The sequence below is a fragment of the Athalia rosae genome, chromosome 7 (assembly GCF_917208135.1).
Source record: "Athalia rosae chromosome 7, iyAthRosa1.1, whole genome shotgun sequence".
Taxonomy (NCBI): Eukaryota; Metazoa; Arthropoda; class Insecta; order Hymenoptera; family Athaliidae; genus Athalia; species Athalia rosae.
Window position 1 is genome coordinate 267,628 of NC_064032.1, and position 19,926 is coordinate 287,553.

Sequence of the window (19,926 nt, forward strand, 5' to 3'; positions counted from 1 at the left end):
AACGGTGGAACAATCTGACTGCAGTCTACTCTTTTGACGTTGAACAATAAAATGTAATCAAGTCCGTATATCGTGTACTATGATATTTTGTTTGAAAAACCTATTCCCTGTTTCACAGAGGACCGTTTAATTGTACGCAATAATTTTGGCCATCAGTATCAGATAACAAGGGTTGAAAAATCTGTGAAAAGCTGTACGCAGAACCCAGTACAGGGGGAACATCGGAACGGACCATTTGTACGTTGCAAAGAATGCGTAGCCATTGTTGGTGCTGCGATCGTTAGTTTGTAGATCCGAAATCATCATGGGAACGGAAAAGCATCCGATAATAGAAGGGCTGAGTAAAATGTCTGCGGATTTGGGTGCAGGGTACTGATACGATATTATCAATAAATCTAAATGCAAGGTGAAACAATAAATGGACAAACGTGAGTGGGCTGCCCCGAATAAATTTTATGATAGTGCGAGTGAGGTGACGGAGGGCGGGCAGCGGCTGGTGACTGGCGGCGGGGAACGGATCGGCCATAACACCAAGCTAGCGAGCAGGGAGAAAGCGTAGAGCGAGTTCCGAGGCGTAGTGGTAGTGTTTTTGATAAAATTCCGATTGAAAAACGGCCGGCAATCATCAGGTAGGTGGTTCTCTATAATCCTGAGTGCCACACGATTAAATTGTGACATGAATATCGGTGCATGTACGCCGGTGTGCCGCATAAATAACGAAACATATCAATAGACCTCGAAGCTTTCTTTCCCGAGTGGGCAAACCGCCATGTTGAATGAAACCTACGTGAAATAAAAGACCCGATAAATCGACCGATTTTGGTTCTGTTGATATCGAAAAAGCCTCGTTCTCCTGATTACTTGGTACCTCCAAACATCCTATCAACTGACTGACGTCTTTCTCTATCGCTTTGGTTAGGCGCGGATCCCGCCAGCCAGCTCGACCGAACGAACGACGGACGGACAGACAGACAGACCGACCGAGGCCGAGGACGAGCGAGGACGAGCGACGAGGCTATTGCCTACCTCTACCAAGATTAGTGGTGCTCCTACTTTTCCCGTTCTTTTGCCTTCGGACCAAAGCTTATCTTTATCATCATGTATCGTCCTCGTCTTCGTCGTCGCCTTCCTCATCAACTGTGCTCATCTATCGCGTTGGTTATCCGCTGATCTCGTTCTACCCGCCGTCCGTCTGCCTGCCTACCTGCCAGTTATCTTAGTGACTAGTGTTTTGTGTTCGGTGCCTCTGATCAGCTTGGGTACGAAGCCTCTGCAAGCCACCTGGTTGCTGGGTTATTATTTTTCATCCTTCTGAACCAGGAAACTATGATATATGTCATATTAAGCTCTCACTTCGGATTATTCTGTTTCATGCCGTAGCCAGAACTTTTAATTTCACGTCACATTATCTTAATTATTCCTCATCCTGACAAATGTTGTAAAACGATCGAAGCCATGCTCCGTCACCCATTGTAAAAGTTGTAGAATTATCACAGGGGAGCCGTACAAATTTTGGACCACGTTACTATCTAAATTCAAACGTGAATTGTATTATATTTGCATGTGGAAAACAGAGGAGAGTATATATGCTCACGCAAATGAAATTGACGTTAAGGAAAAAATGCATCTGTCATATCAGGGTTGTAAACCATGGGCTCCTATTGTTATGTTATTAGATGTTGCTAGAGTCGCAAGTCTTGGCTGGAGGTACGGCGAATCACTGCAGAGTACAAGGCTGACATCAGAGCCGCCGTTGTTCGGTAGGCTTGAGTAGTGTTATGCCGCCTTGGTGCCAACCTCCCAGGTCACAGCCCAATCATCTCGTCAGCAACCAATTAGCGAGCTATGATGCTCACTTCAGAGTATATACTTGCAAGCTTGGTTGTTGATGAAGCTTCGTAACGTCAACTGTCAACGTAAAGCAGTTACCTGCTGCGTAGCGTTTATGTTCCATATATGTCTGAAAGGTAGGTGAAGTTCGCGGTTTATTAAACATTTGATAAATCAAATTGCATTAACATGAATTAACTCATTTTTTCAATTATGACAACATTATTCCGACAACTGTGAATTTCATTATGAATGGTTGATATCACATGCACAAGATAACAGGAGTAGGCAGTGTAGCGGTCAGGCACCGTTTTCAAGTCCGATGCATTGGAAAATTAGAATCTCAACACGTGTATCCATTTGTACACAAGAGGTGTGATATAGTAGATTCATTTTTCATACAAAAGATTCCAACGGAATCCTTGGAATGCAAGTGATTGGCTACCCATTTCTGTATATATTTAACTTGAACCTCACGATTTATCTCTTCAGTTGTATCAAAAATACATTTTTTGTTTTACAGAAGCGAAGTCAAGATGCAGCAGGTGGACACTATCTCGCAAAATAATTCTGTAAGTATTTCATTACGTACCTATCTAATAAATCAACATCATAGTGGCTAATTTTCTGAGGCACCGGCTCCTTGGCATAAATACGAATCTTAATACTACCAAGTTAGGTAACGAAAGGAAACCAAATTCTTGGCTTAGTTTGCAGTCACCTCAGTCATTACCTTAAATTCTAAATAAACTTTCATCGCGTCAAATATGAATCCAAAATTGAAAGGCATAATTACTCTCGAGACATTATCTACCCAAACTTATTGATTGGCGATAATTATTTTTGCTTATAACAGGGTAATTGATTAGACACACAAAAATTCAATGCATAATGTCGAATTGTTGTACATCTGTTTTTATTTGCTATTTTTAATTGCTCATCATTAACAAATACTAGCCCATCCATTCAGCACTAACCGAATAATGCTTGGAAAAATTTTAAATCTAGTCATTGAATGTACAGTATTTATTTTTACTTTTTGTTTCTTCTACAATGCCATGTATATGAGAAAATTAATCAATCCTGCTAATTATTACTTGTAAAATTCGTTTTATTTTCCAATACGAAAGTTTAAAGCAATTCGAACTTTATGTCGTTGATCATGTTAAAAATGATAATTTCACTAATAATATCCTTTGTTCTTCGTATTTCCCTACGTTTGTCTCCCATTGTGTAGAATATGTGGATACACGCATTTTCGAATGCACAATTTCTGCATTACGTGATATATCTTCTTTTTTTGTATTTTTTTTTTTAACCACACTACCTGTATAAAATTTGTGAATGCTGTTTGACTGAAAAGTATGTATGAATTACAGTTAGATGTGGAGGAGCGAGAGAGGCTGTGTAATATACCCAAGGTGAGATTCTCTTCTGACGGTTTTTTATTTACATTACAACATAAAAAAGGAAGAACAAATAACCAAATTGCCGTATCGCAATATTTTTTGAATCTAGCTCTGTTTCTTCTTCCTACTTGTCTCTCTGTCGCTGATCTTCCGTTCTACTTGGTTTTATTGTGTTGGTCTTCTGACCTGATTAAAGTTTTTCCTTTTACAAGATGTGGGCTATAAATTATGTATACAATTCGATCTCTTACTGCATCGATAAATAGTTGGAAAATGAAAAATACCTACTTTTAACCTATACTAACATTTGTTGCGCCGCTTGATTAAAGTTATGAACTAATAATTGAATATTTTCTATTTATCCGAGCCCAATTCTTGTTGAATGTCAACATTCTACGTTTTTCTTTTCATCATGTTCTCATGGATTTCACCAAAATATCATATAGCCTAAGTTTTTTGTTGCATGCATGGGATGATTTTTTATTTTGCATTGCATGTCCATCAGTGGCGTGAAATTGAATTCAGCTATAGGAACAGATCAGTGCGTTTACTTGTAGCAATAGCACTTTTAACGATTTCTTCCTAGAAAAAAAAAAAAAATAATAATTTGAAGCGCTTCAATTTATTTGAAATAATGCAACTTGATATTTATTATGCAAGAGCAAATTCAGCCCTGATTTTTAAGTTTTAAATCTTTCTTCTTTTGTTCTGCTGGTATTAGGTTTCAGCTCCTGTATTAATATTGCGATTATTTACTTTCAAATATAATTTTTGTTCTTCATTCAAGTACAACTGCATTAGAAGAAAAGTTGCCCGTGCAAGATCAATGCACCGGGCGTTGCAGATTCTGTACAGATTCATAGAAATCGTTCCAGTTGTCTCCTAGTTTGAGATTAAATTTTGTTTCTTCAACAACAGACGAGTGCACCTGGTAAGACGTCGAGTGCACCAGCTATTCCTCCGAAGGAACCACCTCCTAGAGACGAGCCTGCCGTTGAACCGGTAAACGGTGTGGTACAACCACCCGTAGTGCCGCCGCCCACTCGACCCGGTCGCGTTACCAATCAGCTTCAATTTCTCCAAAAAGGTGTACTCAAGCCAGTATGGAAGCACCAATTTGCCTGGCCTTTTCAACAGCCTGTAGATGCCAAAAAGCTGAACTTGCCAGTACGCTAAAATACTTGTTGATAAACAATCGATTAACAGAATTTCTTTGGGAGTAAATGGTTTAATGTAATGATATTTATTAGGACTACCACAAAATCATCAAACAGCCGATGGATCTTGGCACGATAAAAAAGCGGTTAGAAAACAATTATTATTGGAGCGGCAAAGAATGCATTCAAGATTTCAATACGATGTTTACCAACTGCTACGTGTACAACAAGCCAGGAGAAGATGTGGTAGTAATGGCACAAGCTCTCGAGAAGCTGTTTCTCACAAAGGTAAGCCTTGGACTTTATGTGGTTGGGTTATTTTTTTGTCATCACGTTTCAAGCGCGTGATTAATTTGATTTTATCGTAAAATTCTCAGGTTGCACAAATGCCAAAGGAGGAGGTGGAGCTAGATCCACCCGTCCCAAAAGGCCCAAAAGGTAAAAAGGCCACCGCTGGAAGAGTTGGCCTCGGTCCAGGCGTGGCTGTGGGTGCTCCTGTCGGAGCTGGAAGAGGTCGACCATCCTCTGTAGCAGCTGCTGTAAGTTCGAGTATACCGAACAGCATGACGCCATCGGCGACATCCGCAGGAACGACGGGAATCATACCAATGCCACCACTGGGGACTCAGGCTCCGACTTCTGTGCCTGGCAGCACTAACACAACCACAATAGCTCCTCCAGCGAGCATAGGAGTGCCACCTATGGCGACCCATAACTCCTTACCCCAACAAGTTGTTCCTCCTACAAGTGGGTACCATGCGCAAGCTGCGATGGAGACACAAGCTCCACCTTCCGCGCCTCCACCCCTGCCCGTTCCCACTGCACCTACCGTAATGCCACCCTCGCAGCCTGCCAAGCTCAAAAAAGGAGTGAAAAGAAAGGCTGATACTACCACACCAACCGCTAACTCTTTCGAACCCCTTTACCACCCACCACTTGACGCAAAAAATGCCAAGATTTCAACGCGGCGGGAGTCTGGCAGACAAATCAAGAAGGTAAGTTTCTTTCAACTTTCGTTCATTTAAAAAAGAATTTTTCCACTTTGGTGAAAATAATCAACTCATTTCAAAAAACCATTTCTTGACATCATCAACTTCCTATGTAGTTGTAATATTGTTATTGTTACTATGATGTGGGAGTCCGAACGGATTATCATTATATTTGCTGTATGTGTGCTCTTTTACGTAATCATATCATGGCATTAACATACTAACAGAGGGTTGATGATGGGGCTGTTTCAGCCGACGAGGCAAGCAGAAGACGGCCTGGTGCCGTTCCACCAGGCCAACATGCCCCTGATGGGGCCCATGGCCCAACAGGTACATACCCCCTGTTTCCTACTAAGGCACGCCGTGTTTCATCCGTGTTGTTGTATCATTATTTGAATCTCTTCAAAACCTGATTACTTTTCTCTGAATTTCTTCAGTTTTGAAACGATGAATTTATTTATTTATAATATTTCTTCAAAAGAAAAGTATTCGGTAGCCAAAGCGCTCGTAGTGGATAAATTGTTCAGGAATTGTTCGTAACCGGTTGTCATATTTCAGCCACAACATGCGGGTGGTAAATCCAAGGAGAAGTTGTCAGAAGCCTTGAAATCCTGTAATGAAATACTAAAAGAGCTGTTCTCGAAAAAGCACTCGGTAATTTTGGCTACAACATTAATATTCGCCGAATAATAGACAGACAATTATTATTTAATTCATAACACACTACAGGGTTACGCATGGCCATTCTATAAGCCCGTAGATGCCGAACTCCTTGGTCTCCATGACTATCACGAGATCATCAAAAAACCGATGGATCTTGGAACTGTAAAGGTATTAACAGTAATTTCATTATTATTAACTATTTTACAAATTTTCCACATAGTTATTTATTAATTTCTATTTTCGTCTGAGGAAAAAAAAATCATGAAAATAAATTTTTTTTGCACAGAATAAAATGGACACCCGTGAATATAAGACTGCGCAAGAGTTTGCCGGTGACGTAAGACTTATATTCACGAATTGTTACAAGTATAATCCTCCAGATCACGATGTCGTTGCAATGGCGAGAAAACTCCAGGACGTCTTTGAAATGAGGTATGTAATCGCTTGTGTTTGTTACATTCTGCCCGACCTGACTTTTTAATAAACTCTTAACTTTTGATTTAGGTATGCGAAAATTCCCGATGAACCACTCGGTGGATTAGTTGGCATTAACGGCAGCAGTACTAGCGGCAGCAGTTCTGGCTCTGAGAGTACTTCGGAGAGTGATGATTCTGAAGAAGAAGAGCGTACGGAAAAGCTTGTTGCCCTTGAACGAGAGGTGAGATAAATTTTTTCGTATTTTCTTATCCCGCTAAAGTTTTTAGCTGAACAGAAATATCTGATGTATTTTTATTGCACCGGTTTCCCCGATGGCAAATATTAACATGATTTCAAATGGCCAATAGCTAAAAGCAATGCAAGAACAGATGAGGAAGTTGGTAGAAGAAAGTGGGAAGAAGAAGAGTAAAAAGAAGAAGCCTGAAAAGCCGAAAAAGTTGTCAGGTGGTAAGGGAGCTAGCCTAAGCGGTGGTAGTCACAGCGGGGCAATGAAGGAACTGATGAAACCTGGTGGAAGAATTTCTAATGTGTCCGACAGCGTAGGGGCAAGTATAGCAAGCGTTGCAATGGGTGCCGGAGATTTGAAGATGCCGAGTGGCATGGCCACGGATCTTCATCATCCTGCTATTGCGGTGGTAGGACCCAATAAGGCCCATTCCGGTCCTAGCATTAGCCATCACCTACCTGCCGCCGCAAATGCGAAGCCAAAAGGTAAAGCAAAAGGACCTGGAAAAGCTGCGACGACAAATACAGCTAACAAGAGGCCAAAGGCAAATAGCAGATCTACAGGAAATAAGAAAAAGAATGCTAGCAATCAGCCACCTCCGTTGGCCTTTGACTCTGAGGATGAAGACAATGCCAAGCCGATGTCCTATGACGAAAAGAGACAGCTGAGTTTGGACATTAACAAACTACCTGGTGGGTTTAAATTTCCCCTCCTCCCCTCTCCTTTTAAGTAGTTCGAGTTTTATTTCAAAAGGTGACTGGTGTGGATATATATCTCGGTTATTTTAATTCTTATTTGAATGTTTAGAATGTTTAATTTTCCATTTCAGGTGACAAACTAGGTCGGGTTGTACACATTATCCAATCACGAGAGCCTTCGCTCAGGGATTCAAACCCTGACGAAATTGAAATTGACTTTGAAACTCTGAAGCCATCTACACTTAGAGAGTTGGAGAGTTACGTCGCTTCCTGCCTTCGGAAAAAGCCACGTGAGTCCTTATTTATACGCAAAGTGTGATACAGGCTTGTAGCAATTTGTGCAAAGAACAAGAAATTCGATTTTCGAACGATAACTAATACGGAGTACATATTTTGAAATTACAGATAAAAAGCCTAGCGGTAAACCCAAGGACGAACAGATGGCGGAGAAAAAACTGGAGCTGGAAAAGCGTTTACAAGATGTCTCAGGGCAGTTAGGGAATTGCAAAAAACCTGCTAAAAAAGGTAAATGAACATCAGTTACATTTTATTTAAAAATCTTGACAAATTCTTCTCTCCAGATTTAATGTTTGGTCGTAAAATTTCACACCGTCACTAAATCCTGGAATTCTAGATTCGCTCATCCCAAACTGAAACTGGAGAGACCGATGGGACGAAAATTAATTCTGATTGTTTGTTTATTTACTTTTGAGTAGACAGTTGGTTCCTGTTGAAATTATATCAAATTTTAATGTTTTTTCGAATTTACAAAAAATTTGAAATGTTGCAATTGTGTCTGAATGAAAATTTGTGTAATGTTTGCCCACAGAAGACAGTAGTAAATCTGTGGATGTTGGTGGGACCGGAGGTGCGGGTGGACCGTCGAGACTCTCAGCATCTAGCAGTAGTAGCAGTGACAGTGATTCCAGCAGTAGTTCGCTTTCCTCGAGCTCCAGTGATTCGAGCGACAGCGAAGCAGGTTAGAATTTAAAATCTCACGTAACTGTTTCCATTATCAAAACTCTTGCTTGGGAACAAGAGTTACTTACACCTAGTAGTTAAAGTTATTGAAATTCAAATTTAAACTGAAGTAATAATATTATTGAACATTTGGTACTGGTCACCCAGCATTTGAATGTTTTAAGTACAAAAAAAATCCTCTTCTAAATTTGTTATGGTAATTATTATTATTATTTGATAAACGCTGCACTGAAATTTCATTATTTACTGTAAAGCACAAAAAATATCTTTTCAATATTATGATTAAATTGATATTGTGTAGCTCGCAATGACAATATATCTATGTAGCTTAAAACATTTCAAGTGCGTACAGTGATTAGAATTTGTTGAATTACCAATCATCGAGAGTTGGTAGCTGAAATGAACACAGTCAAGTTGACAACCTAATTTTTTTTTTTACAATCTGATACATTAATCTTTTAAAAAATATTTCACACATTTATTGAATTTCCCAAAATCAATTCAAATATTTCAACCAAATTATCATTCGAATACAATTTCGCAGTAAGGGGGTGGCTGATACATGGTTTGCAAATACGTTGTCTGTCATTTTCCACATATAGACACAAATTACCTTTCTTTATCAGGCGTAAAAAAAAAAAAAAACTACTAGAAATCACTTAGTTTTTCTAAACACAATTTCCCTACACTCTAGTTTTCTGGAAATGAGGGAACATTACATGAATATTTCATTTCATTTTATTTCAGTTCAGTAGCGTTTCACATCCATGATCATTTTCGCTGATACTTTCTCTGAGTCAAATAGTTCGTTTCAAACATGAAAGTCAAAGTAGATTTTGTTTTTACTGACAATGTCAATTGTGATCTATGTATCAGCTGTAGCGCTACACATACAATGCCGGACTTGATTCATATGTATGTATAGATATATACATATGTAAAATGAAAATATTGATATATATGTTATAAAATTTCCTTACACGGGTTGCACAATGAATCCAAGAGAAAACAAAACGAAAAAAAGGGGAAAAAAAATTAATTGTTTGGAGGCGATGAATGATTTTCATTAATATAATTATTTCATAGGACGGCGTTATCGGTGTAACGCTAAGCGCTGCGTTACATTTATAATGTTGAAAATTACCGTCGAGTTTTGTTGCGACTTGTTTACACAATTTTTTTTTTTTCTTTTTTTCTTCGTTCTCCCTCTTTCGTATTCCGTTTGAAATCGATAGATTGTTTACTTTTTTTTTTCAAACTGTTGATTACAATGTTAAAATAAAATGAAAAATTCGTAAAACGAGTCTACAACATCGCACGACGATACTTTCAAACGACACGTAGCATAAGAATTTTTTTTTTTTTTTGTGTTAAAAAAAGAAAGACAAAACTACAAAACAAAAAATATAATGGTAAGAATATTAATGGTGAGCTAGTGGAGTGCAGACTGTGTTTAGAGGATACCATGCCATGCCAGCTTTATTCACAAATGATGATGATGATTATTCTTAATTCCAACGATTTATATTTAATTCTTTTCTCTTGCCCTAATGTTGTTGCCGTCGCTATTGTCGGTGCGTTCCGTTGCCCGAAAACAGCCGCTGCGATTTTTTTCCAGACTATATTAAGAGTACCTCTCCGACATCACAGCTTTTAATATTAAACAATCGAAAAAAAAAAAAAACAGAAAGAAAAAAAGTGCTCAATAATTGTCATTGAAATATTCTATTTGACGCTCCATTTTAATTCGGATAAGCTGTGGTGTCAAATATTGGTACGTTTCCACCGTGGGCTTGTCTGATGTTTTCAATGTCCCACATTCCGCATACAATCCAAACAACACCACTTAACAATTAAAAATTGCGATTTTATAAAAACTCAACTACTTAAATTATTTCATAAGTAGATCGATAGTTATGTTAATGTTGAATTGCGTTATCTCATTTTATTTATTTTTTTTTTCTTCGCATCTTTTCTGGAACGTTTTGTTTCCTACGTCACATTTGGTTCATTCATATCGTATCATTTAATAACAGAAATTGTTAGTGAGAATCTTAAGATACAATTCTTACTGAGCGACAAAGGGAACACAAGTTACATGAAACGGAATTAGCGTTGTTGCATTAAAATGAGTGGACTTGGTAATCGGCATATTAGAGAGAATACGTAGATATATATATATATATATATACATATATATGTATATATGTGTGCGTATATATATATTTCAAAAGTAATACAAAAGAAAATGAAACTAATCAGGCAACGACCTTAGAATACACGATAAAGAAATGCAGACAATGTGTATTGGTGGCTGGATTTTGAAGTCAGTGCATTGTAGGATAGATTTCAACCATTGTACGTAGTTTACCGTTATTTGTTAACTAAGTTATGCTCTCCTGAGTAATTTGTGCAAGGAAATAGTTATTGACCATTGTAGGTAATTAAACAAGCGCCTAATGTACATCTCGTCCTATCATATCATCTCGATGATAGGAATTGGATACGAAGTACTAAGTGACATGAGTTACGTCGACGTATTTTAGCATGGTTAACTTGGAAATGAGAAGCCTTATGGATTAAGAAAAATTTTGAACTTGTCTCGGAGTACATCATAGGACAACCGAAGCAAAGGCATCCAGTAATTGAGTATAAATCGAAACTGACAATGAGCTCGCAAATTGGAATATGAGGTGCTCGTCGAGCGGAGCCGAGTACGCAGCCAAAGGCCCATCATTAGGACACGAGAGGAGGGAAAGGAAATGAAAGAAAGGGGAGAGAAAGAAAGAGGGAGGGATAGAGAGAAAGAGAGAAAAAGAAATAAAGAAAAGCGGGTATCCGGATAATGTAAGTAAAACAGGCGCGCTGGCCTCCAAACACATTGTTTGCACTCCGCTCAGCTGGAGAAAATCCAGTTGTTCGACTCATCGTATTATTACCACTAGTTGTTCTTCATTAGCAACTGTTGTCACTATCAGCTACTTTCATTACTAGGGTTAAAAGACATGGAAATTAAATTATCAATTTGTGACTATCATCTTCGTCTGCTCGGATCAATATTGTTATTGTAATTAATAAGTACCTAGAATGGTATGGTTTTACATGCCTATTATGACGAAATAATAATAACAACTCTAGTTATACATACTGGTTATTTTTATTCCTATCATTAGTCACGATACAGTTTTTGACAAAAGAGGAACAAAAAAAGGAAACAGATAATCATTCATATTCACGTTCACGTTCATTATCACCTTTAATGAAAGCACGTACATAGAGAGCACCGTTTCGCGATATTCGTATTGCTGGACCTTACCAAGTTATTATTATTTTAACCCGTCCTAATGTTACACTTTTAGAAGACCTTTTTTATACGAGTATAAACAAGTTTAATTTTAGGGATATTTTGTTTTTATACAATATTTCTATTTGTAAAAGTCTGCTCCATGATAGCGTTTTTTGTTGAAATATCATGTAAATTTAGTTCTACATTTAAAAAAGTACATATATATACACCCAATCGGTAGTCAGGTTGCGACTGAACACTATACCCTAGAAGTGCACGTAGCGCTATATTTTTCACTAAACTCATTCGATTCAAATGAATCTAATCGGTATCATTGATCGGAAACTCAGCAGCGTACTTAACAGTTTTAGAAAGTAACACTGAGTTATGGACAAGTTAATAATTATAAGGGAAAAGAATTTCACCAACGCAGAAAATTACTTCTGATTCAGACGAAAGAGAAATGAATAAATAAATAATTAAATAATCGGTCAGACGATGGACGTAAATAAAACAAATTGAAATAATAATCACAATAATCATAATGATAATGATAAATAAAAAATATTCAAATAATGACAAGGGAAGAAGAAAAACGGAACAAAAACTTAAAAAAAAGGAGAAAAGAAAAAAAATGAATAAGGAAACTCGTACAAGTGTTCGTTAATTTCTTAAGATTATCGAATTGCGCAAAATAATGAGTATTAGACTAGATAGGAAATATCGCCCAGAATAAAAAAAATTGAAAATTAATTTTATTCCCGCATCATCACTCGATTCTGACAGATTGTATGTATATTATATATACAAGAATAAAAGAAAACTTTGAATCACATTTTAGGTAGCGAGCGCGAAAACAAATTAACAGAATAATAGGGTAGATAGAAATTATCCATCTGTTAATACACGATCACCCATAGTGTTTAAAAACGCGATGTGTAGGGCATTTCTTTAATAACATTATTCAAATTGCCTTCCAATCTAATCGTATTATTGATGATGATCATACGAGAGAAAAAAAAAAGGTTGAGCTGATCAAATTATTCTATTTATAAATTTTCGTTTTTCTCTTCGAAATAATTCTAATTATTAAAACGCAATACCCACAGGTTACCATTGAAATTTTTTGGATGAATCTGTCGGTGTTCATCAAATAAAATCAATTAAATTTATATTAAATAAGACAAATATCAGGCAAGTTTGAACGACCCAAAAAAAAAACAAAAAAAAAAAACAAAAAAAAATTAATAACGAATCGTATATCACCATTAATAAACATACACATATTGTAAATAGTAAAACCTAATATATCACGAAATATTAATACATACTAGCGGTAAGACACACTCGATACAAAGAGAGACAAAAAAAAAAATTTTTTTAATCAAGTGAAAACAAGAAAGAGAAAATACACTTCATGCGTCATTTTTTAAGTACACACGCAACAAAATAATAAAACGAGTGAGGTATAGAGGATAGATGCTTGAGTGAGTGCAGAGTCGAAATCGGCCTCTGTCTGGTGGACCAGCTCACTATAATAATCCTACATTACATAAATTAAGCTAGGCTGGAACTCCGTCTCGCTGTTTTTTTCCCCCGTTATAGATAGATCAACGTGATATTTCATTAATCGTCCTTACCTCGCAGCAACTTTTTACGCAAGTCTTACGTATCGTTTGAGAATATAAAATTGCTCTTTTGAAGTAAAAGGAAATTTTTTTTTTTCTAAAGAAGTAAGAAAGACAAACAAGATGTGTTTCACGGTTACGGAGACAGTAGACACGACGGACGGTTTTTAATAATAAATTGTTATAGACACCAAGTAGGAGTGTGAAGCCATCGATCTCAGTGCTGTGCTAATCGAGACTCGAATTTACAATGATTATTTGTATGAGCGTGTCACTTTTGTATCATCCACATTTAAGTTAAACCCATACTGTACCATTTATGTGACTCTTATTTACTTTTAATTAACCCTATAATTAATTATTACTGTATTGTATGAGAAATTACTAGAGTTTGATGGTTTTTTGTAGTCAGCGTTTTATAATCATTATTATTATGAAAGAAAAAAAGAAAAAAAGAAAAAACAAAGCAAACAAATGAGGAGAAAATTAAATAAGCATAAATTTATAGTTATGATTTTTTGTATATATATGTAATCTATATATACATTCACATACCTATATCTTTATACTTTTACGTATATGTATATACATGCATAAATGAATAAATAAATCCTATTCATGAATGAATGAACTACGATTAAAATGGATACATATATATGATGAAAGAAAAAAAAATTGTTCTATGCATTAAGATTTTTTTAATATAAATAATGAAAGGGAAAACAAAATAACCTAAAATGAAAGTCCACATGAAAAACAAAAACAAAAACAAAAAAAAAAAAATAATAAAAAAAAATATAAATAAACAAAAACTAAATAAAACATGAAATCATACAATTGATGAGATATTTAAATTAACATTGTTGTACACAGTGATACAATTATAATTAAGTATATGAATAAAATCTATTAGAAAATATAATACTGGTGTTGTTTAATTTTATATTTCATTCTTATCTACTTATCGTAGATTCCAAATTTTTCATGGCTGGTATCCTCTGCACCGTTGGCATTATGCTAGCTCCACGTTATTAAGTCACTTTTTGAAGATGACAGAATTCTTTATTGATTGCACATATACCGAGATAGATGCATGTTACGTTTATTACAGGAAATTCTACCAATCGTCCGCCACGAAAGAAAACCAAGAAATCCACAACTACTGCATCTATTGCTCCTGCTCCTGCAACGGTAAGATAACAATGCCATGGGTGATGTGTGAAAGAAACCATTTATAATTTTAAACTTTTTTGTCTTAGAATCTGAAATTTTTAAATGTTTTATTTGATCTGAACTCCTATTTTATCAAGATATTTCTGCCTTATTTTCAAATGTGTTGATCCCAGTTCAATATCGATTCAATTATTTGAAATTTCTAAAATTGTAGAAAAGAAATTAATAAACACAAAACAATACATAGGCATCGACTTTGAACAATACCGGAGGGCTCCTATTGAACAATCAACAACCGCCGTCAAATAACACTCTACCAACGTCTAAGCCACCAGTCGGAACACAGCCTAATAATTTAAATATTGAACAAGGTAAGTTTAACGGTATTGATGTTTGATGAAATTCTGATAACTGAGTGTCCGAATTATTAAGATGATTAGTTGGTATGAATCCCTAAAAATGTTAAAGTTTTCTTTTATAATTGCGATTAATTTTATGACCATGATTTTATTAGGAGGCAATGCCGCCCAGCCTGTGGCTACGGTTGCTGCTGTAATAGCTAATCAAGGTATACCACCCGTAGCTAGTCATGCTTCGATGCCGGCTCAACCTACTCGTCCCATCGCAATGGCTACCGCTGCTCCAACAAAGAAACCTACTCCTCCGAACTCTTCGAATCCTCCAACTCCGTCGGTCTCTGTACCTACTCCACCTCCGAGTGTCACTCCAACAAATACTAACACCATTATGACCTCGCCTGTTGGCCCACCGCCTCAGACACAATTGCAGCCGATACCACAATTACCACCACAAACACAACCACCGCCGCAGCCACAACCACAACCACAGCCACAATCGCAACCACAAGTACAACCACAGCCGCTAGTGCAACCCCAACCGACTCAGCAACAGACCACCGTCAGTTCCTATCCAAATACAACTTCATCTATAAATGCGGATGGACCTACTATCAAGCAAGAGACAGATCTTCTTCAGCCATACAATACTCTAGGTATTTGGATTGTTTTGTTACGCTGTTTCTTTTTCTTTTTTTTCCTTTTTATATTGCAATATTATCATGGTGACATTGGGCTTTATATCTTTTTTACAATTTTAATATTTCAAGCAGCATCTGTACCCACAACTCAAACGGCATTGGAACAGACGTTATCGAATATGATCCAACCACCATCAACGACGGTGAACAGTTCGCTGAATCTTCTGTCGGATCTGAAGAATCCTGTCAGTATGATGACCTCCAGTATGGCATCGAACCTGAATCTGAGCAACATCAATATGGCTAATTTGAATATGAATTTGCAACAGAGTCTTGCCTCACACCTACATCCCGCTATTCACAATGCACTGGATAACATGATAAATACTACTTCTGCCCTGACCAATATACAAAGTACTCATAATATGACGATGCCACAGCAGCACTCCAACGGGTTTGCTAATATTAAACGAGAAAATTCACCTCCTAATACGCTCAATAATAATGGTGTATCTGGATTAAGTATGGGTATGGGAATAGGTGGAATTACTATGGGATCGATCTTCGATCCTCTGCCAATGGTTACCATGCCCGCACATCCTTCTACATTATTACCCATAAAAAAGGAGGAAAAACCACTGTCTATGTCGCAGCTACAAATGCCTCAAAAGACTATGGATGGTGAGTTGAAAGAAGGAGAAAGAGACTTCTCGTTAACACTTGTCTTTTCCTATGCACGCTACATCACTCTTCTCCTAACGTTTGCATTCTCCTGTGAATTCATATATGAAAATCACAATCATTGCGCGCACTAACCGCTTACTAATCCTCAATGTGACGCTGGTGATCTAGCGGGAGCTCTGTTTGCAGAGATGACTGCTATGGGAATGCAACCTATCAGCAATCACTCCGGTTCGCAACATCTTCCTGAGAAGAAGATGACTCCACCGGACTCTAAGAACCCAGCTGCAAATTTTGCTTCAGCTTTTAAAAACAAGGTGAAAAAAAATTTTTAAATCGTAATATTTGTAGGAGGACCTCATCTTTTATTCATTTTAGATATGTTTTACATTTCAACAAAATTCCTTTTAGACTGTTGAACAAAATGTTAAAAATGCATCTTCCTGGTCCTCTCTGGCGCAAGCTTCCAGTCCCCAATCTGCCGCTGGGACCAGTATGAAAAGTGCTGCACGGGATACTTTCCAGGCGTTCAAGAGACAAGCTAAAGAAAAGCAGGATCGGGTCAGTGATCGATATTTGTTTTTTTTTCTCAATGCTTCCACGATTATCCGTATGACTGTTGTTTATAATACGTATTACAGCAAAGAGCATTACTGGAACAGCAAGAGGTGCGTCGCCAGCAGAAAGAACATGCGGAGAGGGAAAGATTGCGACAGGAGAATGAAAGAAGAAGAGAACGAGAGGAAGAAGATGCGTTGGACAAAGTTAGAAAAACTGTCACGGAACAGCCAGCTGTTCCGATGGTCGCTACCACGAGGGCAGAAGAAGTGAAAGCAGTCGCTGATACGGACAGCAGTAGTCCAGGGCACTCTTCGAATCAGGACAAAGCTGCGGCAGAACGTGAACGTCAAAGGTTGCGTGAGCAGGAACGTCGAAGACGCGAGGCTGTAAGTGGATGAAATTATTTTCATTTCAGTTAAAATATTTTCCAGGTTTTTCAGACGGAATATTTTCAATTCTCAAACCCGTGTGTTTCGACGATTGCAGATGGCCGGTCAAATAGACATGAACATGCAGAGTGACTTAATGGCTGCTTTCGAGGAATCTTTATAATGTTGCATCGCTCTGCTCGTGACAATGTATTTTAAACCGGGCAGGACTAAGGCGAGTTTTTATTTTGCCGGGGGTTGTTATAAAATGGTGTTGATATGTTATCGTCTAACGATGAGATGGACAAAAATGTGCGCTAATTACAGTGTACCGAGTGGTGGTGCAGTTGGGACATTCCAACGAAATTAATTAACATCATTATCCGACGAATTTTGTTGGACAGTTTAGAAACGGACTTTGATGAGGCGACTGTGTAATCGACGGACACCAAAGTGTGACCATGTAACTAGATAAATACTTACGACATACTTCAATTATATTACTGACCATTGTGTTACATTTTCCGGTTTTCATAAGTTTGTACTTCATGTAAATTTGGAGATAAATTAATTATCGTGAAGGAAGGAAGACATTTACGTGCTGTTGCCGCTGCTGCTGCCGTTGCTCTACTGCTCCTGCCGCTGCTGTTCCTGGAAGTAACATAAAAAGCATATGACATGTAAAAGTCTGGGGAGCGTAACGTTGTGTACATTTAGTTAAGTTTTATATTTTTCCACATTCAGTCATTAATCGTTCTTAGGATAACTTAGACCATTTTTCTGCCGATAATACCTACAATTATTAGCTATTACTAATAATTTCACTGTAGATTTATTTCTCAATTGTGGATGCTCCTATTAATCGCTGAAATAGGTAGGCTTTGTTAAGTCGATAACATTAAATACATACCTAACGTGAAAAAAATAATTTAAAATAAATTAAAATTAAAATTAAATCGAATAAAACTTAAAGTAAATAAGTAAAATAAAATAAAACAGTGGTGAACTTTATTATAATCGTGAACGTATCAGAAATAATGATTTCTGTTATCACTGTAAGTTATGTCGGGAAAAAAAAACAAAAAAAAACAAAAAAACAAATTTAAGTGACTAAAAAATTCATCGATTCACCTTGAACAGTGTTGTCAATTATTATAAAAATAATGGTAAAGAGTAAATACGTGAATTATCATCGATTAACGTAGGTTTTTGTTTTAATCCTACCTATATTTATTGTTCTCTCAGAAAACTACCCAAATTATTGATATTACGTTGTGTAAAACAAATGGGTAAAATACTGCCGCGTTCAATGATTTATTATCATCATTATCATCCTCATCCTCACTGTCATCGTCGTTGCTATTACTATTACTATTATTACCATTATTATTATTATTATTATTATTATTATTATTATTATTATTATTATTATTATTATTATTATTATTATTATTATTATTATTATTATTATTATTATTATTATTATTATTATTATTAACGATAGCTCGGTCAGAAAAAAATTGTTACGCGGACCTTATCATGTATATTATAAATTATATATACCGAAAAAAAAAACAAATAAAAATAAATAAATAAATAAATACAACAAATTAACAATCATCTCAAGGTCAGACGCTACTAAACCTTTATTTGAGAAAAAAAATGGCAACAAAAACAGAAACAAAACCAAGAACAACACAGATGATAAATTAGTAATTACGAGAAGAAGAAATGATTTTTTTTGCTTACAAGTTGCACCATAGGATATAGATAAAAAATCCTTGACGGTAATGAATAGGTGGGGAAAAAGAAGGAAAAAACTTGATTGGCGAAAAAAAAGGGAAAAAATATATATATTGATGATTGATGGCTATTATTTGGGAAATTTTCAGTCGGCGTATTAAAAGAAGGGAAATCAATCAATGATTTTGATCAACTATTCGAAATTATAAAAGTTATTATCTCTAGTGGCGATACAGACATATTATACGTATACATACATATTTGTAATGAGAGTTAAGCAACTTATATATATATATTATTGAATTATTTAAGTGAATACAAATTTATTTTTTTAAGAGTTTTTCCGACTTGCAGTCTCCTATACTATCATGATTTTATTAGCACGATGGCTCCAGTAGTAGTTTATTACAATAGTTTAGGTACAAGGTAGAAAAGGCAAAAGACAATTGCGTTACCTATTTTCTTTTCATCATGATTATCGTTCTAGAGACGACACACCCTAATCAGTTGCATGTAGTCAATTGAATTATGACGGTTTTTGTTGTGTTTTTTTTTTCTCTTTTTTTGTTTATTTTCTTTGCACAGTTTTTTTTACCGACATAGGTATGTACAAAGTTATATGCAGCCAACGTATGATTACAGGCATAATATCTCAACAGCATACATAAGAGATCTAGTGCGTTATAATGCATACACGATGTCCATAGATTGTTATAAAGAAGTATCTAGATTTAGAAAATGAATGTTTTTAATATGTTACAAAAAAGCAAAACAAAAAAAACAAAACAAAATGAAACAAAACAAAATAAATAAATAAAATAGAATACACAAACGGTAATGTTAAATTAACAAAATAAATTCTAATACTAACTTCCTTCTGTAGATTTTCTCACTGCGATTCGTTCATAAATTGCTCACAGCATATTCCCTACCTCTGCCCTCAAGCCTTTCTACATGAGTGATCAACGATTTTTTTTTTAAACCAAGAATTTATTTCGTTCCATTTTGTTCTGGATAATTCATTGCAATATCTTAAAAAAGAGGAGTCAGATTATAATCAAGTGTTGCTGTAACTTTTTATTCCTCATGGCTTACGCA

The 19,926-nt window shown here is 36.3% G+C and overlaps 1 protein-coding gene across 11 annotated transcripts; it reads left to right on the forward strand.

The window, feature by feature from the left end:
* Positions 1-83: 83 nt before the first annotated feature.
* LOC105684295 (homeotic protein female sterile-like) lies at positions 84-18,281 on the forward strand. 11 transcript variants are annotated; one of them, XM_048658254.1, is made up of 24 exons: positions 84-1,259; positions 1,677-1,967; positions 2,354-2,402; positions 3,210-3,251; positions 4,158-4,406; positions 4,490-4,684; positions 4,774-5,391; positions 5,638-5,715; positions 5,944-6,039; positions 6,115-6,216; positions 6,335-6,480; positions 6,553-6,706; positions 6,834-7,404; positions 7,542-7,700; positions 7,816-7,935; positions 8,240-8,389; positions 14,417-14,496; positions 14,726-14,849; positions 14,993-15,490; positions 15,605-16,156; positions 16,328-16,473; positions 16,568-16,717; positions 16,798-17,103; positions 17,204-18,281. In XM_048658254.1, the coding sequence occupies exons 2-24, from the start codon at positions 1,957-1,959 to the stop codon at positions 17,267-17,269; spliced, it is 4,662 nt and encodes a 1,553-aa protein (XP_048514211.1). In that variant the 5' UTR covers positions 84-1,259; positions 1,677-1,956; the 3' UTR covers positions 17,270-18,281. The 11 variants fall into 11 exon arrangements, with proteins under 11 accessions (XP_048514211.1, XP_020707008.2, XP_020707011.2 ...); XM_020851349.2 differs by having other exon boundaries at positions 84-629; XM_020851352.2 differs by having other exon boundaries at positions 84-428.
* The last annotated feature ends 1,645 nt before the right edge of the window (positions 18,282-19,926 follow it).

Coding starts and splice junctions, on each gene's coding strand:
- LOC105684295 (XM_048658254.1), top strand. Junction 5,716..5,943: donor TGGGGCCCATGGCCCAACAG/GTACATACCCCC, acceptor GTCATATTTCAG/CCACAACATGCGGGTGGTAA. Junction 15,491..15,604: donor TCAGCCATACAATACTCTAG/GTATTTGGATTG, acceptor TAATATTTCAAG/CAGCATCTGTACCCACAACT.